This window comes from Helianthus annuus, chromosome 17 (genome assembly GCF_002127325.2).
Source record: "Helianthus annuus cultivar XRQ/B chromosome 17, HanXRQr2.0-SUNRISE, whole genome shotgun sequence".
Taxonomy (NCBI): Eukaryota; Viridiplantae; Streptophyta; class Magnoliopsida; order Asterales; family Asteraceae; genus Helianthus; species Helianthus annuus.
The window spans coordinates 2163535-2182371 of record NC_035449.2 but is presented as its reverse complement, the minus strand read 5'-3'; the positions used below and the strand labels follow the sequence as shown (position 1 = coordinate 2182371).

Below are 18837 nucleotides of genomic sequence, written 5' to 3'. Positions count from 1 at the left end.
GAATAAGGCAATATGTGATTTTAAGAGAGTAGATACCTCCTATATATCAGGACTTCTCATCGTATTATATAGGGGAGGACCACATGCAAAATCATATAGAGGAAAGCCTAGGGTGGGCCTAAAGTTTTAAATAGTTTTTTAGTTAGCTCTACTAGGTTTGGGTGGGTTTCGTTTGATTGATTTTCGGCCTGGGTTCAGTTTGGTTATGGGCCGCTTAACCAAAGTCAACTATTGTTTGCTTTTTTGATGTAGTGGTCCTCTTGGACCATCCGATATGATGGGAGTGTAGAAAATGTTCGAGGGAATGCAAAAATTTTCATCAAGTTGTTGGACCTGCATGATGTTGATGATGATGTATTTCAACAAGTTATATGTGTGTGATGATGATGATGTATTTCTCGGCAAGTGTAGCATACCATCAATCCACCTTGCTTCACTTGCAAAATGCTAAATACCATATGGATGTAATATACAGTGGTGGATCTAGAAAATTATTATAAGGCAACATTTCAAACAAAAAATCTAAAAGGGTAACAAAATCAAAAAAACGTCAAATTTATCCAAAATATACAATATCAGCAGAGCGTCAAAGGGCGACAGAAGTCACCCCTTATTACACTCTATATCCGGGTCTCTGGTCATATATATACCACCTATAAATGCCACCTAATACCAATTTTACTTGCTTCACGTGCCAAATTGATTCCACCAGACCTATTATGACTTGGTCCACATTCTTCCCACTTTCCTCAATAATGGATGATAGTTAACCAACCTTGGTCAGGGGCGGACCTACGTTACGAGTAACGGGGTCCCCGGACCCCAATCTTTTTTTAAAAAATAGTAGAAACGGTATATAAAATTGTCTATGGACCCCATAAAAGAATTTAGTTGGACCCCATAACAATGAAAGTGAGCCTAGTGCAATGGTAAAACCCCTTGTTTACACACAAAAGGTCATGGGTTCGATACCTGTTTCTTCCTTTTTTTGTGTGTTTTTTTTTTTTGGACCCCATTGTCCAAAAATCCTGGGTCCGCCACTGACCTTGGTGGAGAACCTTCCATCTCTCCACTACGTAACTATCAACTCTCAATGTTCAATAGAGAGCCTTACACGTACGTACACACGCGATTATAAATTCATATGCTTTTGACATGAGATACATGACTGATTTGAGCATCGGAGTGCATGTGAGGCTATTCATATGCTTTTGACCTAAGATACATGACTGACTTAAACATCAGAGTGCATGTGAGGCTATAATAGATTTCCACGGTTATAGTTTTGCTCTTGCCTTGGATAGACCGTAGACGAGATGAGATGCTACACCACCACCACCAAGACGAATCCAAACATGTTACCTAAGTCTATTAACGGTTAAGTTTATCCTTAATGCATAAAATAAACTAGTACTTTTTCCCTTTAATTTAATTTAATACACTTTAATAATTTAACCCATTTAATAAAAAATACATTAGTCTTTAACCAATTACTTGATGTATAAGTAACAACAATTTTTGGCAATTGTCAATCTTTGAAGTGACAAGGGTTTTTGCTAACATGACGGTTTATCAAACGGCAGGTTACTTGTATAAATCACTAACTACAACACCTTGTAATGAAACTATCATCTCTTTTTACCTCAAAATTACATAAAAATGATAATTCATTGCAACAATAATTTGTGAATTTCTTTAACTAAGGGAGCCTTCTTTAACACTATGTAACATTACAAATTATATCAACGCAATTAAATTAAAAACTGGTGTTAATTATATGGTAATTAATTGATATAACATTATAACTCCTTTAAAGAAGATTAAACAAACTTACTACACTGACTACTTACATCTCTAACACAACATCTTTCTTCGAACCATTTCTGCTACGACTGCTGCAAAGACTCCACTGATCCGACAACGCAGAAGCAGACGAATTACACGACACAACACCTTCACTCCCACACTTAGCAACAGTCCTAACATTCTCAATCAACTCCTGTGTCCTCCCTTCTTGTGACAATATCTCCAACAACTGTTCCGGACTAATAACCAACTTCACCTTCCAAAACCCGCTCCCATTATTCCTGGAACTGTTCGCATGATCCGTATATGACCTCTTGAACATTCTACGGCTGTCAAACGACATCCTATAAGCCGCGGTTCCTGGCAGGCTGTTGGATCTAACATGACCAAGTTTTGTCCCTCTTGTTTTGTCTAGTGGAAGGAGGTAGTATGAGTTACCTGCAGCAGGCCGGACCTATAGTATAAGTAACCAAAACTTAGGCCAAAGAATACGGCCCTACTTAAAAGAAAAATAATATGCTAACTATTAATATTACTGGAAACTTATTATTTTATATTTGTTTGATTTCTTACACAAGCAGTGGCGGACCCAGAAATTTTTTGTTGGAGGGTGCGGATGAGATATTCAACCATATTTTCAAGGGGTGCGGTCGGGTTTTTTTGCATAAAATATACACTAAATGTTTTTTTTCAAGGGGTGCGGCCGCCCACCCTGGCCAAAGGCTAGGTCTGCCCATGTACACAAGCAAATTAACCACTCTTTGTTATGATCGTGTAAGAATTTTGCTTGATTCCAAACACAGATAAATAAATGAGTATTGTTTTATAACAATCAGGAAAAAAAGACTCCAAAAAGGTTGGAACGGCCCTGGTTACCTGGGACTAGAACTTCGTGATGGGGGATGGGTTTCCAGAAGAGGTCGGTTCCAGGGAAGATAGCGTGGCCAGGGAACTCGTCAGTGATGGATTCGGCGGAGATGGGGGCGTAGAACTCCATGATGCCACCGGTGGAGTTGATGACTTTGATTATGTGATCATGGTCAGATGGGCCTCCAAAGAGACAGTTGCCCATGATATATTAATGTTGTGTGTGGGGTGGATGATGATGTGATGAAGGTTAAGAGTTGATATGAAGATGGAGGGAGGGTAATGATGGAAAAGGAGGGAAAGTGAAAGGTGGTTGTCGTCGGTGGGATGCTTCTTTAAGCTTTTGTTTGCCCGACCATTCCCATAAAGAATGTAACGCAGCTATCATAAGTTTTTTTTTATCCGTATAATATGTTATTGATTTATTGGAGAATATATAACTTTATTCATAAAGTTATTGATTAGTTGTGTATTTACTCTTAGTTCGATGGTAGTGTATAAACTATGAAAGTACTAATTTATGGTTAAAAAAAAGGGAATATCATGAAAATGGATAGTTGACCGGTCAAAATTACGAAAACGAACATGCTTCGGCATCTGCGGCTGCCTCAATCCTTAGAGATTGCGTATGTGGTTGTCGCATAAATCCTAGCGAATAAGTTCACACGTGTCGTCATCCTTTGACTTTTTTTTTTTACTTTTTCACCACGATTTTTAAAGAGCATAACTTTTTCATACGTTCATATTTTTTATAAAAAATATTATCGTATGTAAAAGATATGATCATTTAAAAATCATGATTGAAAAGAAAAAGTAAGTGCGAAAACCCATGGCATATTCTTTGACACAGTCTTTTGCGTCCCAGACACAAAAAGTGCATTGGTTCATGTGAATGCGGCAGTCCTTGACGCGTTCAATGTTTATTTTCGTAAATTGGTTGATCTAAAGATCATTTTCGTGATTGTCTATAAAAAAAAACTATAAATTACACTGGTGTAAATGAGAAATAGTTGAATCTTATTCTAGTATTGTTTAATATAAAGAGATGAAGCTAGAAGTTTAGAGTTACGTGAAACTAAAAGATAGATCATAATTATCGTAAAATAACTTTATGAACAAACTTATTAGTCGTGTATTTACTTTTGCTCGTTTATTTAATCCTACACTAGTGTATGAACCATGAGTTATACGGATATAAGAAATAGATACTCAAACATCTTTCTTTTATAATCTAATATGGATACCTTTTTTAAGAGATACGTCAAACTAAAAAGATAGTTAATCACATTTGATACGCGTATAATATACTATGAGCTAACAGAAAAAAAAAAAATATCTTTAAGAAATACGTGAATCTGAAAATCTAATAATCAAATCAGATTCCCATATCAAGTGTCTTGTTTTTGTAACATTAATATCGGGCGTATAGTCTCATACATAACTAAAACTTTAGTCTCATACGTAAGTAGAAGTATGCACGCGACTAAGGGGTCGTGTAAGCGATTATCATAATTCATAAATGTGAATTCTGGGACCAGGGTGAAACCATTTTATTCGACTTGTCCATCGAAACATGCATGATTTCGGATGAAGTAATATGAAATGAAAGATGGATGTTATGAAATGAAAGCCCCACATAGGATCCATATGGCATGCATTTTGACTAGTCAATTATTAGTTCCTGATTGATATCTTTTGTCTACATGGTGTGGTCCATCTCTTCTTTACTAAGGAAGGAAATTTAGGTTTGAAGATGAGAGATTTATGGTTATGGGACACATCGTCTTTAATACCACTTTTGAAATTTGATTTATCTTATTATACATCCAAAGACTTCATTTCTTGGCTGGCTTGTGACTATTTAATAATATTTTAAATTTTAAATTATATATTATATATTAATCTTAAACTCATGAATATTAAATACTAGTGGAATAAAAGAATCCTCATCATGATTTATGAGGGTGTAAAAAGTACCGTAAAATCTGGCCACCTCTATAAAATTTAAAATCCACTTGATTAGTGGTCTAACCACTGTTCTATTCACTAAAATCCACCCTCCACATCAAAAACTTTTCATTAACACACACACATGTGTGTGTATGTGTGTATATATATATATATGTATACAGAGAGAGAGGAAAACCTGCCATTAACAACATGGCAACATGAAATAATTGAGCATGAAAAAAAAACAGTAATGATTATATAAAGGAAAGAAAAAGCATTTGGGGCAGTGTCATAAAAAGCAATAAAGAAACAACATATCCCGGATATATCTAAGATAAGTAGAAATTGTTTTTAAGTGAACAAAAATGATGTTTAGTGTTGGATATTACTCTGATGAATTAATAGTCGTGGCCAAGCAATATTTGAACTTTACAAACAAACAAACAAAACTTATTTAGGCTAAATGGATAACTGCAAACCTGGTAAAAACATGCGGGTTGGTTGGGTAACGAGTTTGGGTCGTTACAAATCGTTTTAGAAAATAGTCCTTCTGTTTTGATGAAACTTGACATGTTAAAAATGATAGATAAAAAGAGCAAATCTACCATAAAAAAATAATATAAACAAATTCATTTAAACCAAAATGAAATTGTAGTTTAAGGGGCAAAGCAGGAGTCCGATGGGTATACCCGAAACCTGATGCGTATCAAACCGAGTATGAGATTGGAAAAGAAATTGCAGGTATATGATTAGATGATACTTGACCTAATTACCCGAAACTATTTACCCATTTACCCGAAACATATCCTCAAAAAATCGTAGTTCTTATTTGTTTTTTTACCCTTAATCCTTGTTTAGTAATTCTTCACTATAATAGCTTTGTTACTTGGAAATAAAATTTTCGTTTGAAATATATATCTTGATGATATTATTTACACTGGTATGTTACGAATACGAAATAGTTTTTTTTTTTTTTTTTTTTTTTTTTTTTTGAAATTTACATAAGAGAAAAATGTACGGATAGTTCCTGTGGTTTCGTCTTTTTTCACCTATAGTCCCCAACTTTCTAAAACTACCTGAATAGTCCCCAAGTTTTCATTTTTTGTTCCCGGATAGTCCCTGGGTCGAACTTCAGTTTGTTTTCTCTCTTAAGGCGGGTGTGAAATGACAAAATACCATTTTCTTAAAAGGCCAAACCATAGGGACTATCCGGGCATTTTCTTCATATTTATTTATAAAACCCCACCACCACACTTCATCTTCAACCTCCACCCACCATCACCCTCCTCCACCCTCCACCATCACCGCCACAGTTTCAGAGAAAACCCGCCCGTCTAAAGGCCAACTACGATAAAAGTTGGGCTCGGTCCCGAACCGACCTCAAACTACATCGCCATCATCACCCACCCCCAACCCCCACTCCTTCTCCCCTTCCTGTTTGTTTCTTTGTCTCTGCAACTTGCAACCTGCAAACACCCATAAAAAAACAGAGATACCCAACCGAATAAACACTGAAATCGAGCCAACAAAACCTTCATTTACCTTGCACTACTGATTGCCTGATTCACTCTGGACCTGAAATTGCGAAACACCCACACACACGGTCTTAGAAAATGGAAACCCAAATCTGATCAATCAAGATCCACCGGTGACGATGCGGTTATCAAAGAATCTCTGAAACATCATTTGTATCGTTAAATTATCAAGTCTCGTGCTTAACCCGATGACCCGAACCCAAAACAAGACTGAACGAGACCCGGAACTAAAGCCAAACGAGACCCGAAACAAATCTAAGTCGAACCAACATCTGAATTAGACCGAAACGAGACAAAACTCGAACCTGCTGAAACAACCAACTAAGCATGAAATCTGATACGAACCTGCTGACTTGAACCTGCTGACCCGCAACCCAAGAGACCAAAACATGATACTGAACCGCGACGCCTCATTAACTGACTCGACCCGCATCTTGAACCGAACAAAACGAAATTGAACCAAACTTACCCAAATCAAAACCTAGATGAAGCTTGAACCTGCAACATAACCTGAACCGAACCGCCACTAGCCGAGACCCGAGCCCTGAATCTGACTAACCTAACTCAGATCTGAGCTGATCGTTGCCGGCCAGAACAACGTCGACATCACCTTCACTATAAACGGAAACGGTGATGGTTGTGGCGGCAGTGGTGGTTGTGGCGGGGGTGGTGATGATGGCGACGGTGATGGTTGTGGTGGAAGTGGTGGTTGTGGCAGGAGTGGTTGTGACGATGGTGGTGGTGGTGGTCAGTGGTGGTGACAGCGGTGGTGGTGGAGGTGATGGTGGTGGTGGTACTAGAGAGAGAGCAGGGAGAGAAAGGATAATCTGTGACATATAGATATATATTAGTATGAAGAAGATGCCTGGATAGTCCCTATGGTTTGGCCTTTTAAGGAAAGGGTATTTTTGTCATTTCACACCCTCCTTAACAGAGAAAACAAACTGAAGTTAGACCTAGGGACTATCCGGGAACAAAAAATGAAAACTTGAGGACTATTCAGGTAGTTTTAGAAAGTTGGGGACTATAGGTGAAAAAAGGCGAAACCACAGGGACTATCCGGGTATTTTTCTCTTTACATAATGATATTGACATATTTTAGATATTTTAAACTTTTATAGTGATTAACTTATTGTAGTTATTAAGAATATAAAAATTTAATTGGTAATAAAAAATGTGTTTGAAAATTCCAAAGAAATTAACAGGTGTACCCGCGGATAAGCCCGATATCCGACGAGTAATTACTTGACATATGCGCAATGAGTATCGGGGCGAGTATGGGACACGGTGTGTTATTATTCAAATCAAACTATTTTCTTGAAAAATAAATTATTAGCCGATGTGTGTTACTTTAACTACAATGGTGTCTAAAAAATACAATATTAAACTTCATGGTAGTAATTTACAGGTTTCCGTTATTTGTTGAAAGGAATTTCCGCCATGTTAAAGAAAACAGTACTTGATAAACATAATTTTAGGGCTTACAATTATGAAAGTTTTGTGGATTGAAGTCTACTAAGTTCTAATGTCCAACTCGCTACATAAAGCCCATTATATCATGGGCCTCTATGAGGGTGTTTCAGAAGAGAAACCATTTAGGGTAATAGGGCCTATAAAGTATAAACTTGTTTGAGAACCGAGACTGGAACTCGACCCTTACCTAAACCAAAAATGAAACTGGTTTGGGAGAAATCATTGTGAACCCAAGAAATAAACCGTAGATTTGGGATCCGCTTGGCGTTTTTAGAGAAAAAATGGATTGAGACCGGTGGTTCGTCAAATCCAGGGGCGTAGCTTAGTTGATACCAGGGGGTGCACCCCCCCCCCCCCAATTTTTCGGTTAGAATTATAAAATTTCTGATTTTTCATGCAAAAAATGTAAATAGGCATTGGGTGTAATGGTGTGTTGGTTCAATTATAACTCTCAAAAGCACACTTTATTCTCTCAAAACTCAAAATTCAAAAAAAACGTTCAAAATAGGCTCCCAAAAAATGGCTTCCCAAAGTGGCCATGATCAACTATAGTTCCGGCAAACAATAAACATTACACGATGATGATGTCGCTGAATAAAAAAAGGTAAATTGTATTCACATCGTAATTCCTAAAATTATGTTTTTAATGGATTTATGTTTTGTTGCTTTATAATTCCAAAAATAAATTAAAGAAGAATTTTATGTTGCTTATTTGTGTATATTTAGTTTTTAATTTATTAAAAAATCATTTTATTTACTAAAACTGTTTAGAAACTAAGTTTGGTTTTGAACCGGTCTCAAACTGACTCAGTTCGATTCCCACCAGTTAGGGTTTTCCATTCCATGAAATCATTTCCGACCCAAACCAGTTTCTCCACCATTGGTTTTGAGCATTTTGACCAGAATCTGAACTTGTTTATCGTTTCCACCTGAAAATGTGCACCCCTATTAACCAAACTAGTGGCGTGTAGTATGCATGCGCTTCGCGGTGAGTAACATTTGTTGTGCTAAAGTGTGCAATGGTAAGCGTGCCGCCGGATAGCACATGCATATTGTACATATACGTTTGCAATCTGACTTCTCATCAGTAAAACACATTTTGATCCATTACCAACGGAATATAAACTGCTGGAGTCTCCAATCTATTTTTTGGATATGTTTTCTAGCAAATAAGTCAACTGAGTATTGGTGCAATAAAATGTTTAACATGCGGGTCTACAGTCATAATATATAAATGTAAGTATTAATCTCTTAATATTGTTGAAGTATCTCATTTATTGGTATAGTACTTCGGCTCTTGGTTTATGATGTATGCATAACAATGGGAGTTATATGTTTTTGTTTCTTCTAACATATTATCATCGTCTTCATTTTTTTAATATGGCAATCCTCATTATTGTTGATTACACATTTTCTTGTGGCCATCGGTAGTTAGTATGATTATCAGGTCTTCATCAACTATTAGATCTAGTCATCTAGACATTTTTCTCTATTTCACCACCACATATTATATCTATTTCACTCTTCTCCATTCAAGTGCCATTACTTTTAACCTAATTATCAAATGTTTTTATCCAAAAATCTAGAACTCACATCAAGTTTGGAGTTGAAATCCTGTAAAAAAAGGTTTTTTGTGAGAAAGATAAGAAAGAATCTACACCATTAGATCTTTGATCTAATGGTTGAAATCATAATGGCAAAATTGTAAATAATGTTTTCTATTAAACATATTAATTTTCTAGATTAAGGGTATACAGGTAAATTTAATATTTTTAAATTAATAAACTAACATTAATGCACATGCAACTTCCCCCGTCTTTTTTAAACGCCAATAACTTTCTATATGTAACTTTAAAAAAAATTACACCATAATAACGAGTGTTTTTTTATCTTTAATATGAGTACCATATTGCTATACTTATATAGAGAAAAAAATTATGTTTCGATCAGATGTTTAGTCCATGAGGTTTTGTCTATGTTCATGAAGTGGTGTTTTAATTGTATTATGATTCAAAGCGTGGTGTTTTAAACACAAATTGGAATGCAGGTGTAAAACACTATACGATGAACATGCGAAGAACATCTACTGGAATGTAGGTTTAAAATACCATGGTGTTTTAACATATGGAATCTAGAACATCTACTAGCATGCAGATGTAAAACACCATGCATGCAGGTTTAAAACACCATGTACAATAACCATACTATCAAGGGCAAAGCTTAGAAGGGGCCGAAGGGGGCGCCCGACCCCCCGAACTTTTCGCTTAGTAGTGTTATGTATGTAGCTTTCGTATAGAAATTTTTGGGTATATATGTTTTCGACCCCCCGGTTCTATAGAATTTTTTTGGGTATATACGTTTTCGACCCCCCCGTCAGAAATCTCAAGCTTCGCCACTGCATACTATAACCATACTATGAACACTATACTAAGAACACATTCTGGAAATGGATGTAGTGTCTTTAATAGTGTTATATACTTATTGAATGGTGTTATATAATTATTGAAATATAATTATTGAATGTTGTTATATAATTATTGAATGGTGTTATATATGTGCTGAATGGTGATTTTGCAGTGTTATTCGTAGTGTTTTATAGAGATATTTAAAATGGTGTTATATACTTATTGAATGGTGTTATATACATTCTGAATGGTGGTTGCGGTGATATTCGTAGTGTTTTTTTTTAGAGATCTTTTAAAAAAATCATATTCCTATAGATAAGGTGGCGGTTATGGAAGGTTTTGAATTAATTGAATCAATGATAAAATTGCTTGTTTACCCTTTTGAATTAATTTAGATTGAGTACACATGTCATCTCCACAATATTTCTCACACTTCTCGCACTTTTAACTTTTTTTACAATAACCTAGGGCTGTCCAAACTGCTCGACGATCGAAGATCGCTCGACGATCGCTCGAAAAATGCTCGAAAAATGCTCGTTCGATTCCCGCTCAGTTTGTAAATGAGTCGATCGGATCGGTTCGATTCAAATTCAATCCGAGCATGAGCATACCTCCGCTCGCTCGTCGATCGCTCGGTTTCGCTCGAATTATTTTTATTAGTAGTTAATATATATTTTTATATTATAGATTTTATAGATTAAACACCCAAAAATATAAATAGCCCAAAAAAACTAAAAGCCCATATAACATTCAACCCAACCCAACTTAATATTTAATATATAAATCTAGTATCTAACCCTAAATCTATTCCTAAAATATAATTACCTAATCAGTCGTATATTTAATCGCCGCTCTCTATTCTCCCTAATCAGAGCATGAGCATCACTTTTGCGATCGGTTTTTTTACAAATTTGATCCGCTCGGATCGGATCGGTTGTAATTTAATCCGAGCATGAGCATCACTTTTGCGATCGGTTTTACAAATTTGATCCGCTCGGATCGGATCGGTTGTAATTCAATCCGAGCATGAGCAGACCCTCGATCGAATCGGATTGGATCGTGAACACCCCTACAATAACCTTACCATATATATATTGCATATTCTTTTGCCAAAATTAAAAAATGATGGAAGACCCATCCTCCACCCCTTGGTCCATCCTTGGAGGGGTATCCTATGTTTACGTGGAGGGTGATGTGGAGGGGCATCATCCAATGACTAGCCTCCTCCACATCCTATAGTCTAACATTTAAACCTTACCAGGTCACGAAGAAACTAATAGTGTTTCAAATTACGTGTCACCGATAATCTAGGAAGCTCAATGACCGAAAATTGAAACCACACACATTAATGTTTGTTCATGTTAAAAATGAGATTTTGGATTTAAATAACTCAAACTTTCATCAATTAGCCAACAACACTCACAACTTTCGATTTGTACAACACCAGTCCTCACTTTCAACTTATTTTACGATATTACTCCCAAACTAACTGAACCTTAACCCAGTTAGATTTTTGCTGATGTGGCACATGTTGGTGACATGGCAGCTGATTTGGCTTTTTAATGACGTGACATATGACTTGACTTTTTTGATGACATGGGAGATGATGTGGCACTAGTTTGGTGACGTGGCATCTGACGTCAGCAAACTGGGTTAGTGTTGGGTTAGTTTGGGAGTGATATCCGAAAGTAAGTTGAAAGTTGGGCGTGATGTTGTACAAATCAAAAGTTAGTGCTAACGGCCAATTGATGAAAGTTTGGGTTATTTAAATCTAACATTCCTTAACAAATTGTAGGTCCCCCGGAGGTTAAGGTTAAACCTTATCCTTGTTATGTTTAACACACTAGCAAGTGCGGAATCCAAGCTAGAATGCAAACCGATAGTTTATATGAGAACACAAGCTACAAAGAGAAAGGTAGACACACGAGATATCAAAGTTTTCTCTTGTATTTCAGTGGACACGGTTACAGCCCTTGACCAAACTGAAAATACGCTCTCTACAAGACTAAGTTCACTCACACTCTCACCCTATGTCTCTGTCTAACTCTTTGAAGTGAACACATTACATGAGTATATATACCCATCACAGCTCGTCTGGTCGAAGGATCAGATAGACTGATCGAAGGATCAGATAGACTGATCGAAGGATCATCTATCGATCTGAAACCTATCGAAGGATCCACATATACCTCGAAGGATGATATCCTTCGAGGTCCATCAACATCCATCGAAGGTTTATCTTTCGGGCTCATCGAAGGATCTAAACAATCCTTCGATGACTCATCCTTCGATACAAACATATTACAACCATTGCCTAACTGTTTGGCCAAGTCAAACCAGGAGGATGGTTGACTTGGTCAAACTTACATCAAACACACATATTAACAAACCTAAGACGTAACCTAGACTAACAAAAGACATCGTTTTGTATCATGACAAAATACAGACAAAGTACAGACACAAGTGCACCAACAAACTCCCCCTTGGCTGTAGCTTTGTCTCGATTTTCGTGTCTTCAAGTCTCTGACGTCCTTTCAAGTCTTCAATGTCGGAGGATCTTCAAAGTCTTCACGTCTTGAAAGCAGAAAGTGTATCAACAAACTCCCCGTTTCATGTAGGAAGTGTGTTGAAAAAAAAACTCCCCCTTAACATAAGCTCCCCCTTGAGTTATGCTCGTGAAAGACTTGATCCTTATAGCTTGAGATCCTTGTGGTGTTGATGATGATCAGCGGCAACTCGAATTTTCATCTTTTGAGGGCCTTCACGTCGTGTCTTCATTCCGAAGCTTGTCATCGACCATGTTCTCCTTGCCTTTAGAATCTGCACATGCAAGAAATCTGAACGCGTAATGAGAACAACTGCTTGGAATATAGTTTATATAAACAAATGACACACGAATGACCATGTCACAATCAAAACACCGTCCGACAGTTTGAAAGTTTAGTAAATTTGTCAGTTTTAGTTTCTAACTTTCAAAACTTGCAAATTTCGACCGTTTATGAAGATTTAGTCAATTCGGTTTTCGTTCAGGTTTCAGGCAACGAATACTCGAGTTCCAACATCGTACGATCGAAAATAAAATAGAAATAAAATCTTTTTGGCTTTTATAAAGTTTATATTAAAACACACCTAAAATCTTTTTGGTATTTTTGAATTTTTCAAATGTAAAGACTGAAAGCAGTAAATAAATATATACAGACATTCTTTTTGCGAGTTTCGAGGGTAAGAGAATCATATCAGTGCACGGTCAAGCCAAAACACTCTCTTTGTTCAGTTAGTTAACATTAAGATAAGCATCCTATAACAATTATCGGTATTGTTGTCCACATAAGCTCAACTTATCAGATGTAATCATGGCGAGGGGATACGTTAAGGTATGATTTATACTTACCGACCGGTGTTCATCCACATCACGACACATTCCCGTATCAAGGTATGCACGAGGATTCATCTTACCGGTGAGTATACCGATTATCATCTGTTTGACCGTATATGATGTGAGATTCTCACTTATTTTGATTTGAAAACAAGCCCTATGTGATAGAATCACTTATTGATGAGGAACTTGATTTTCATATGCATGAGGGCACAGGAGCAAGTCCGTGAACAGGTCAGTACTTCCGTACAGCAGAGAGACGAACTTGACTCCCGGATAAATGTGATATTTTATCACTTATTTGTTTGGACATGTGATTGTTTATCACTTATTGAGGTCGAATGCAGTATGTACACGTATGTATAGTATCATGGAAGATCTAGACTTGCGTCCCCGTTATTTTTCGGTAAAAGATACAACCATGATACCCAGATGATAAGCAGCATAAAGACCGAATATCTCAGAACCTCGGCAATCTCTCAAACGAAATTTCGGTACTAAGACCATATGCCAATGAATGGTTCCCACCTGGTCTTCAGTCGATTTAAGATTTATATCACCCTGCACACTTTAAAATGATTGTGAGCCTACCGATACATCTTATATAGAGCTGCTTATCGTTTTTCATTTAAGGTTTAAAGAGGTTTGGATAGACCACTGATGTACTATCATTTTCTCTTTTGCTCGCCAGGAAACTCATTTTTGTTTTTCTATTGTTTTTGTGTTTTTGAAATTTTTTCGATGTTTTTGGATTTTCAGATTTTTGGATTTACTCCCCCTAAAATCAATAAACTAAGACAAATTTAAAACACAAAGGTATTTACAAAAATGATTTTCCGATGTTGGTTTACTCTTGCTTGACCTTAATGTCGTTTACCAATAATAAAAAGTCAAATCTTGATTTGTCAAACGCTTTGGTAAATAGGTCGGCACGTTGGTCATCGATGTGGACCTTAACAACATCGATTAGCCTTTTATCAAAGCAATCACGTATGAAGTGATATTTGATATCGATGTGTTTGGTCTTTGAGTGCTGCACAGGATTTCTAGTGATCTGTAATGCAGCAGAATTATCAACGTAAATAGGAGTAGTTAGGAATTCAAAACCGTAGTCGCGTAATTGTTGTTGGATCCATAGAACCTGGGAGCAGCAACTAGACGCAGCAATGTATTCCGCTTCACATGTAGACGTAGCCACACATGTCTGCTTCTTGCACTGCCAAGTGACTAGGCGATTGCCTAAGAACTGACATCCTGCTGTAGTTGATTTGCCATCTTTCTTGCAGCCGCCGAAATCAGAATCACTGTAAGCCTTGAGATCGAAGTTATCATCCTTAGGGTACCATAACCCGGTGTCAGGGCAACCCTTCAGATAACGAAAAATCCTTTTGACAGCAGCATAGTGAGAGACCTTCGGATTCGCTTGGTATCTGGCGAGAAGGCACGTTGGATACATAATGTCGGGTCTTGATGCGGTGAGATACATTAAAGATCCAATCATAGCACGATAAAGTGAAGAGTCCACAGCTTCCCCTTTTTCATCCGGAGTAATCCCGTGATTCTGCGGAAGAGGAGTAGAAATTGGCTTCGAATCGGACATCTGGAACCGGCTCAAGATGTCTCCGACGTACTTGGTTTGATGGATAAAAATTCCATATTCGGACTGATTAACTTGCAAACCCAAGAAGAACGTCATTTCACCCATCGCACTCATCTCGAATCGATCTTGCATCACCTTCTCAAATTCCTTGCATAACTTATCATCGGTAGAACCAAAGATAATGTCATCGACGTATACCTGTACCAACAGAAGATCTTCACCTTTTTCTTTGATGAAGAGGGTACAATCGATCAAACCCCGTCTAAACCCGTTGTTCAGCAGGTAGGTAGACAGTGTCTCATACCAGGCTCGAGGTGCTTGATGAAGACCATATAGCGCCTTGTTAAGTAGTAAAACTCTGTCAGGATGTAATGGATCTTCAAACCCCGGTGGTTGCTCGACATATACTTCTTCTTCGACTACTCCGTGAAGAAATGCACTTTTAACATCCATCTGGTACACCTCGAATTTCTTGAAGGATGCGTAGGCTAGAAAGATTCTAATAGCCTCCAGACGTGCAACAGTGTCACACCCCTAATTCCACGTGTCTCACCGGTGGGCCCGGTGGGGGATTACCGTGACGATGTTGGCAACAATATAGTCAAACCACACAATTATATAATGCATAGCGGAAGCATAAGATAAATAAATATAAACTTCAACCTTTGATTGTAATATCAAAATGTATTACAGTGGTTGAACATATCCACAGTGGATCGTAATTAAACATAAAGTATTGTTCCATCAGATACTGCAATCAAGCTTGCGAGACTTATCCCGACGCTAGGGAGCTAATACCAGCCAATTTACGTTTAGGTACCTGCACTTAATCTTTTTGGGGAAAATACGTCAGTTTACACTGGTAAATACATTCAACTGACACATTTGAAAATGTTTATTAAAATTGATTTGAATGCACAAGGCACAAACTCTTTTATAACTTGGGAAAATTCATAATGATCTTGTGAACGTATTACATGTTCTTTTATGCGTTCAGTAGCCCGGGTCGTGCCGGGTTAAAGATTTATAGACACACCACGTTTGCGTAAAACCGTAGTATAAAAACCAACGGCTACGTCTTTTAATTTTAATGTCGACACTTTATACCGGGTGTACGCCTACACCGGGATGTCGATGGTCGTGGCCATTTCGTAAAATGATGCCAAGGATATCCGGGACAACGGTCATTAAACCCCCCAAAGGCTTATAAGCAACAAAACTGTTTAAATGAGCCGATCATATTTAATCAATTAACCACCTAAGCGATGGAATTATATAATGCTCAATCAAGCGGTATTAATATACCGTAACCCAAGCCCATATAGGGGAAATAAGTTAAAGTATTTACCTTTGCAAGTATAAATCCCTAATTTAGATCAAGTCACCGATAGCTTTTACTGGGGCTCCTAATCTGGAACGAAGGTTTTAATTAACCTCTTAGAATCCTAACGGTCCTTATATTAGCCGTAGCTTAAACCGGTTGATTCCGATACATAGATATGGTTAATTCGCACGAAAAGGCGAAAACCGAGAACGGAGTATGATTTGGACCCAACAAGCTCAGTGACTTGTTTCATATGGGTTTATAGTTCATACTCTGGATTTTGGGGTTCAAATAATATAATTTGACCCATATCGGCTATTGCACGAAAACTAGTTTCATGAGCCGTACCGTGTGCGCAAATAGGCGAAACGGTTAACCATAAGTGTCCTACGCTTATTTCCTAAGTCAATATGCCTTAAAAGTATTTTGGTATCAGTAGGATACCTTCCGTAATGCCCGTAACGAGTTTAAGTTAATATTATGCCCCGTAGGGGCTTTTCGGGTATTTTAAAGACTTTAAAAGGGCTTTTCGAGTTCTACAGGAAATCTGAGTTTCCGAACAGCTTATAAAGCTCAAAATGCTTTATTTACTATTTAAAGCCAGTGGCAACTGGAATCGGGTCAAAAGACCTTGTAGAACTCCCGTTTTGGCCAAAAAGGGCATATTCGGTATTTACCGAACCGTAGCCATAACCGCAGGTTATGAGCAAGGTAAAAATTATTAAAAATCTTTAAAATTCCCAAAATATTAATTATAACAGTGGGTAAAAGATTTGGTGACGAAATCTTGGTTTAGATAGGCGTTATGCTAATTGCGCCGTTAATTACTACAGTTTACTTTAAGTGCGACATTTAGCATAACTCTCATTCTAGACCTCGGATTGACGTGAAACTTTAAGGACATGCTTATAATTTAATAAGCAAGGTTTTGGTCCGTTCACGTGTCCAAAATACTCGTTTTAATTTTAAAAGGCCGTTACGGTCAACTTTTAGGCGAATGACGGAATTGCGCAAAAGACTCGGATATCTCATGAACCGACCACAGAGGTTTATACCAACATGTGACCTGGTCCTAAGAGAGTCCTAAGGTAGATTCATACCTCACTAAAACGGGTCAGAACTGAAGTCAAAGCAAAAGTCAAACTTTTGCGACTTTCGGCTCCGAACCGGTTCAATATAGCAAATGGTCGATTCAAACGAGCGCAAACAAGTTTATATACTTATTATCATGTTTTATGATTATCAAAACAGGTTCCATAACATATACATTACAGATTATGCATAAATCGCTAAAATAGCTTTCTGTTGACTTTTTAACCGCACGTTTGACTCGACATTTGACATAGTTAGAGTGGTGATCAGGGGGAACCATTTTAGAGGTTTATTACCCACATAAATACCAACTCATAACCACTTTTGATTCGTCATAAGACTGAACCATTATTGATTTATTGTAAAGTCAAACCGTAGTTACGACGGTTTGGTTCTTAGCCATTTACTAAGGAAATGTGGAACCACAAAGGGTTAGATCACTTACAGAGGTTGTGTTCTTGCTTATGGAGCAGAGATGAGGACTTGAGAGCACTTAGGATGATCAAAGATGTGAGTTTGAGTTGTGTGAATTGTTATGAGCTTAAGGCATGCTATTTATAGCCAATGCCAAGCAAACATGATCATTACAACACTTACAATCAGACCAGAGGTGATGGTAGGTGTCCCCTAAGTGTTATGGGTCAAGTGTAGGGTGCCCATGCCTCATTTGTTGGTTATTGATCGTTCAAGCTTCCAAAAGTCAAGAAAGCATCAACATTCTGCATCTGGGCACTTTACGCGGCCCGCATGGGAGTTCCCATGCACTATAACGCGGGTCGCCTGAGTTTAATAAATCAGATGCGTAATTGAGGTGGCTCGCGGCCCGCCTCAACTTAAACATAACCTTCACGCGGGTCGCGAGAGGTTATAATTTCAGAAACTTTAAATCTTTTGTTATGATTACAGAATCTGGCCATTAATAACGAAATCTTTCGTAATGATTTACCTGACCTTTCGGTTTTGAAGGGGTAACTTTGCGGTTTAGCCCTCGGTTATTTACCGATAGGGGCCTCGTGTTATTCACCCGCATTAACAAGTCCCCGGTTTATTTATTAATTATTCAGAAAGCCTTAACTTTCATACTTGACGCTTTTAACCCTTCTCGTACGAATTTGAGTATAACTCTTTTATTGTAGAACTGAACTTTGCGGAATTTATACAGTATATTCTAGTGAGCGTATAATACTGTTACGAAGCCTTGGGAACGTTAAAGGGTCACTCAGAGGTAATTTTAAACATGTTGACACAGTTAACCCCTGTAGTTCGTAATCTCTCACTTTCTTCCGCGTTTCGCTTCCGTTCAACTTATGATTTATTCGTTTGAAGGTACAAGCATTTATTTAGGGTTACTATACAGTATATTACCCTTGTTGACATTTATAACCCTCGAATTTATATATTTTCAAGGT

At 37.4% G+C, this 18837-nt stretch overlaps 1 protein-coding gene across 1 annotated transcript; it reads right to left on the bottom strand.

The window, feature by feature from the left end:
- Nucleotides 1-1751: 1751 nt before the first annotated feature.
- LOC110922499 lies at nucleotides 1752-3040 on the bottom strand. The gene is made up of 2 exons (XM_022166792.2): nucleotides 2683-3040; nucleotides 1752-2244 (listed from the first exon to the last, which is right to left on the bottom strand). Exons 1-2 carry the CDS (start codon nucleotides 2876-2878, stop codon nucleotides 1847-1849), a joined length of 594 nt encoding a protein of 197 aa, XP_022022484.1. The 5' UTR covers nucleotides 2879-3040; the 3' UTR covers nucleotides 1752-1846.
- Between the last annotated feature and the right edge of the window lie 15797 nt (nucleotides 3041-18837).

Coding starts and splice junctions, on each gene's coding strand:
- LOC110922499 (XM_022166792.2), bottom strand. CDS start 2,878: ATGGGCAACTGTCTCTTTGGAGGCCCATCTGACCATGATCACATAATC. Junction 2,245..2,682: donor TCACGAAGTTCTAGTCCCAG/GTAACCAGGGCC, acceptor GGCCTGCTGCAG/GTAACTCATACTACCTCCTT.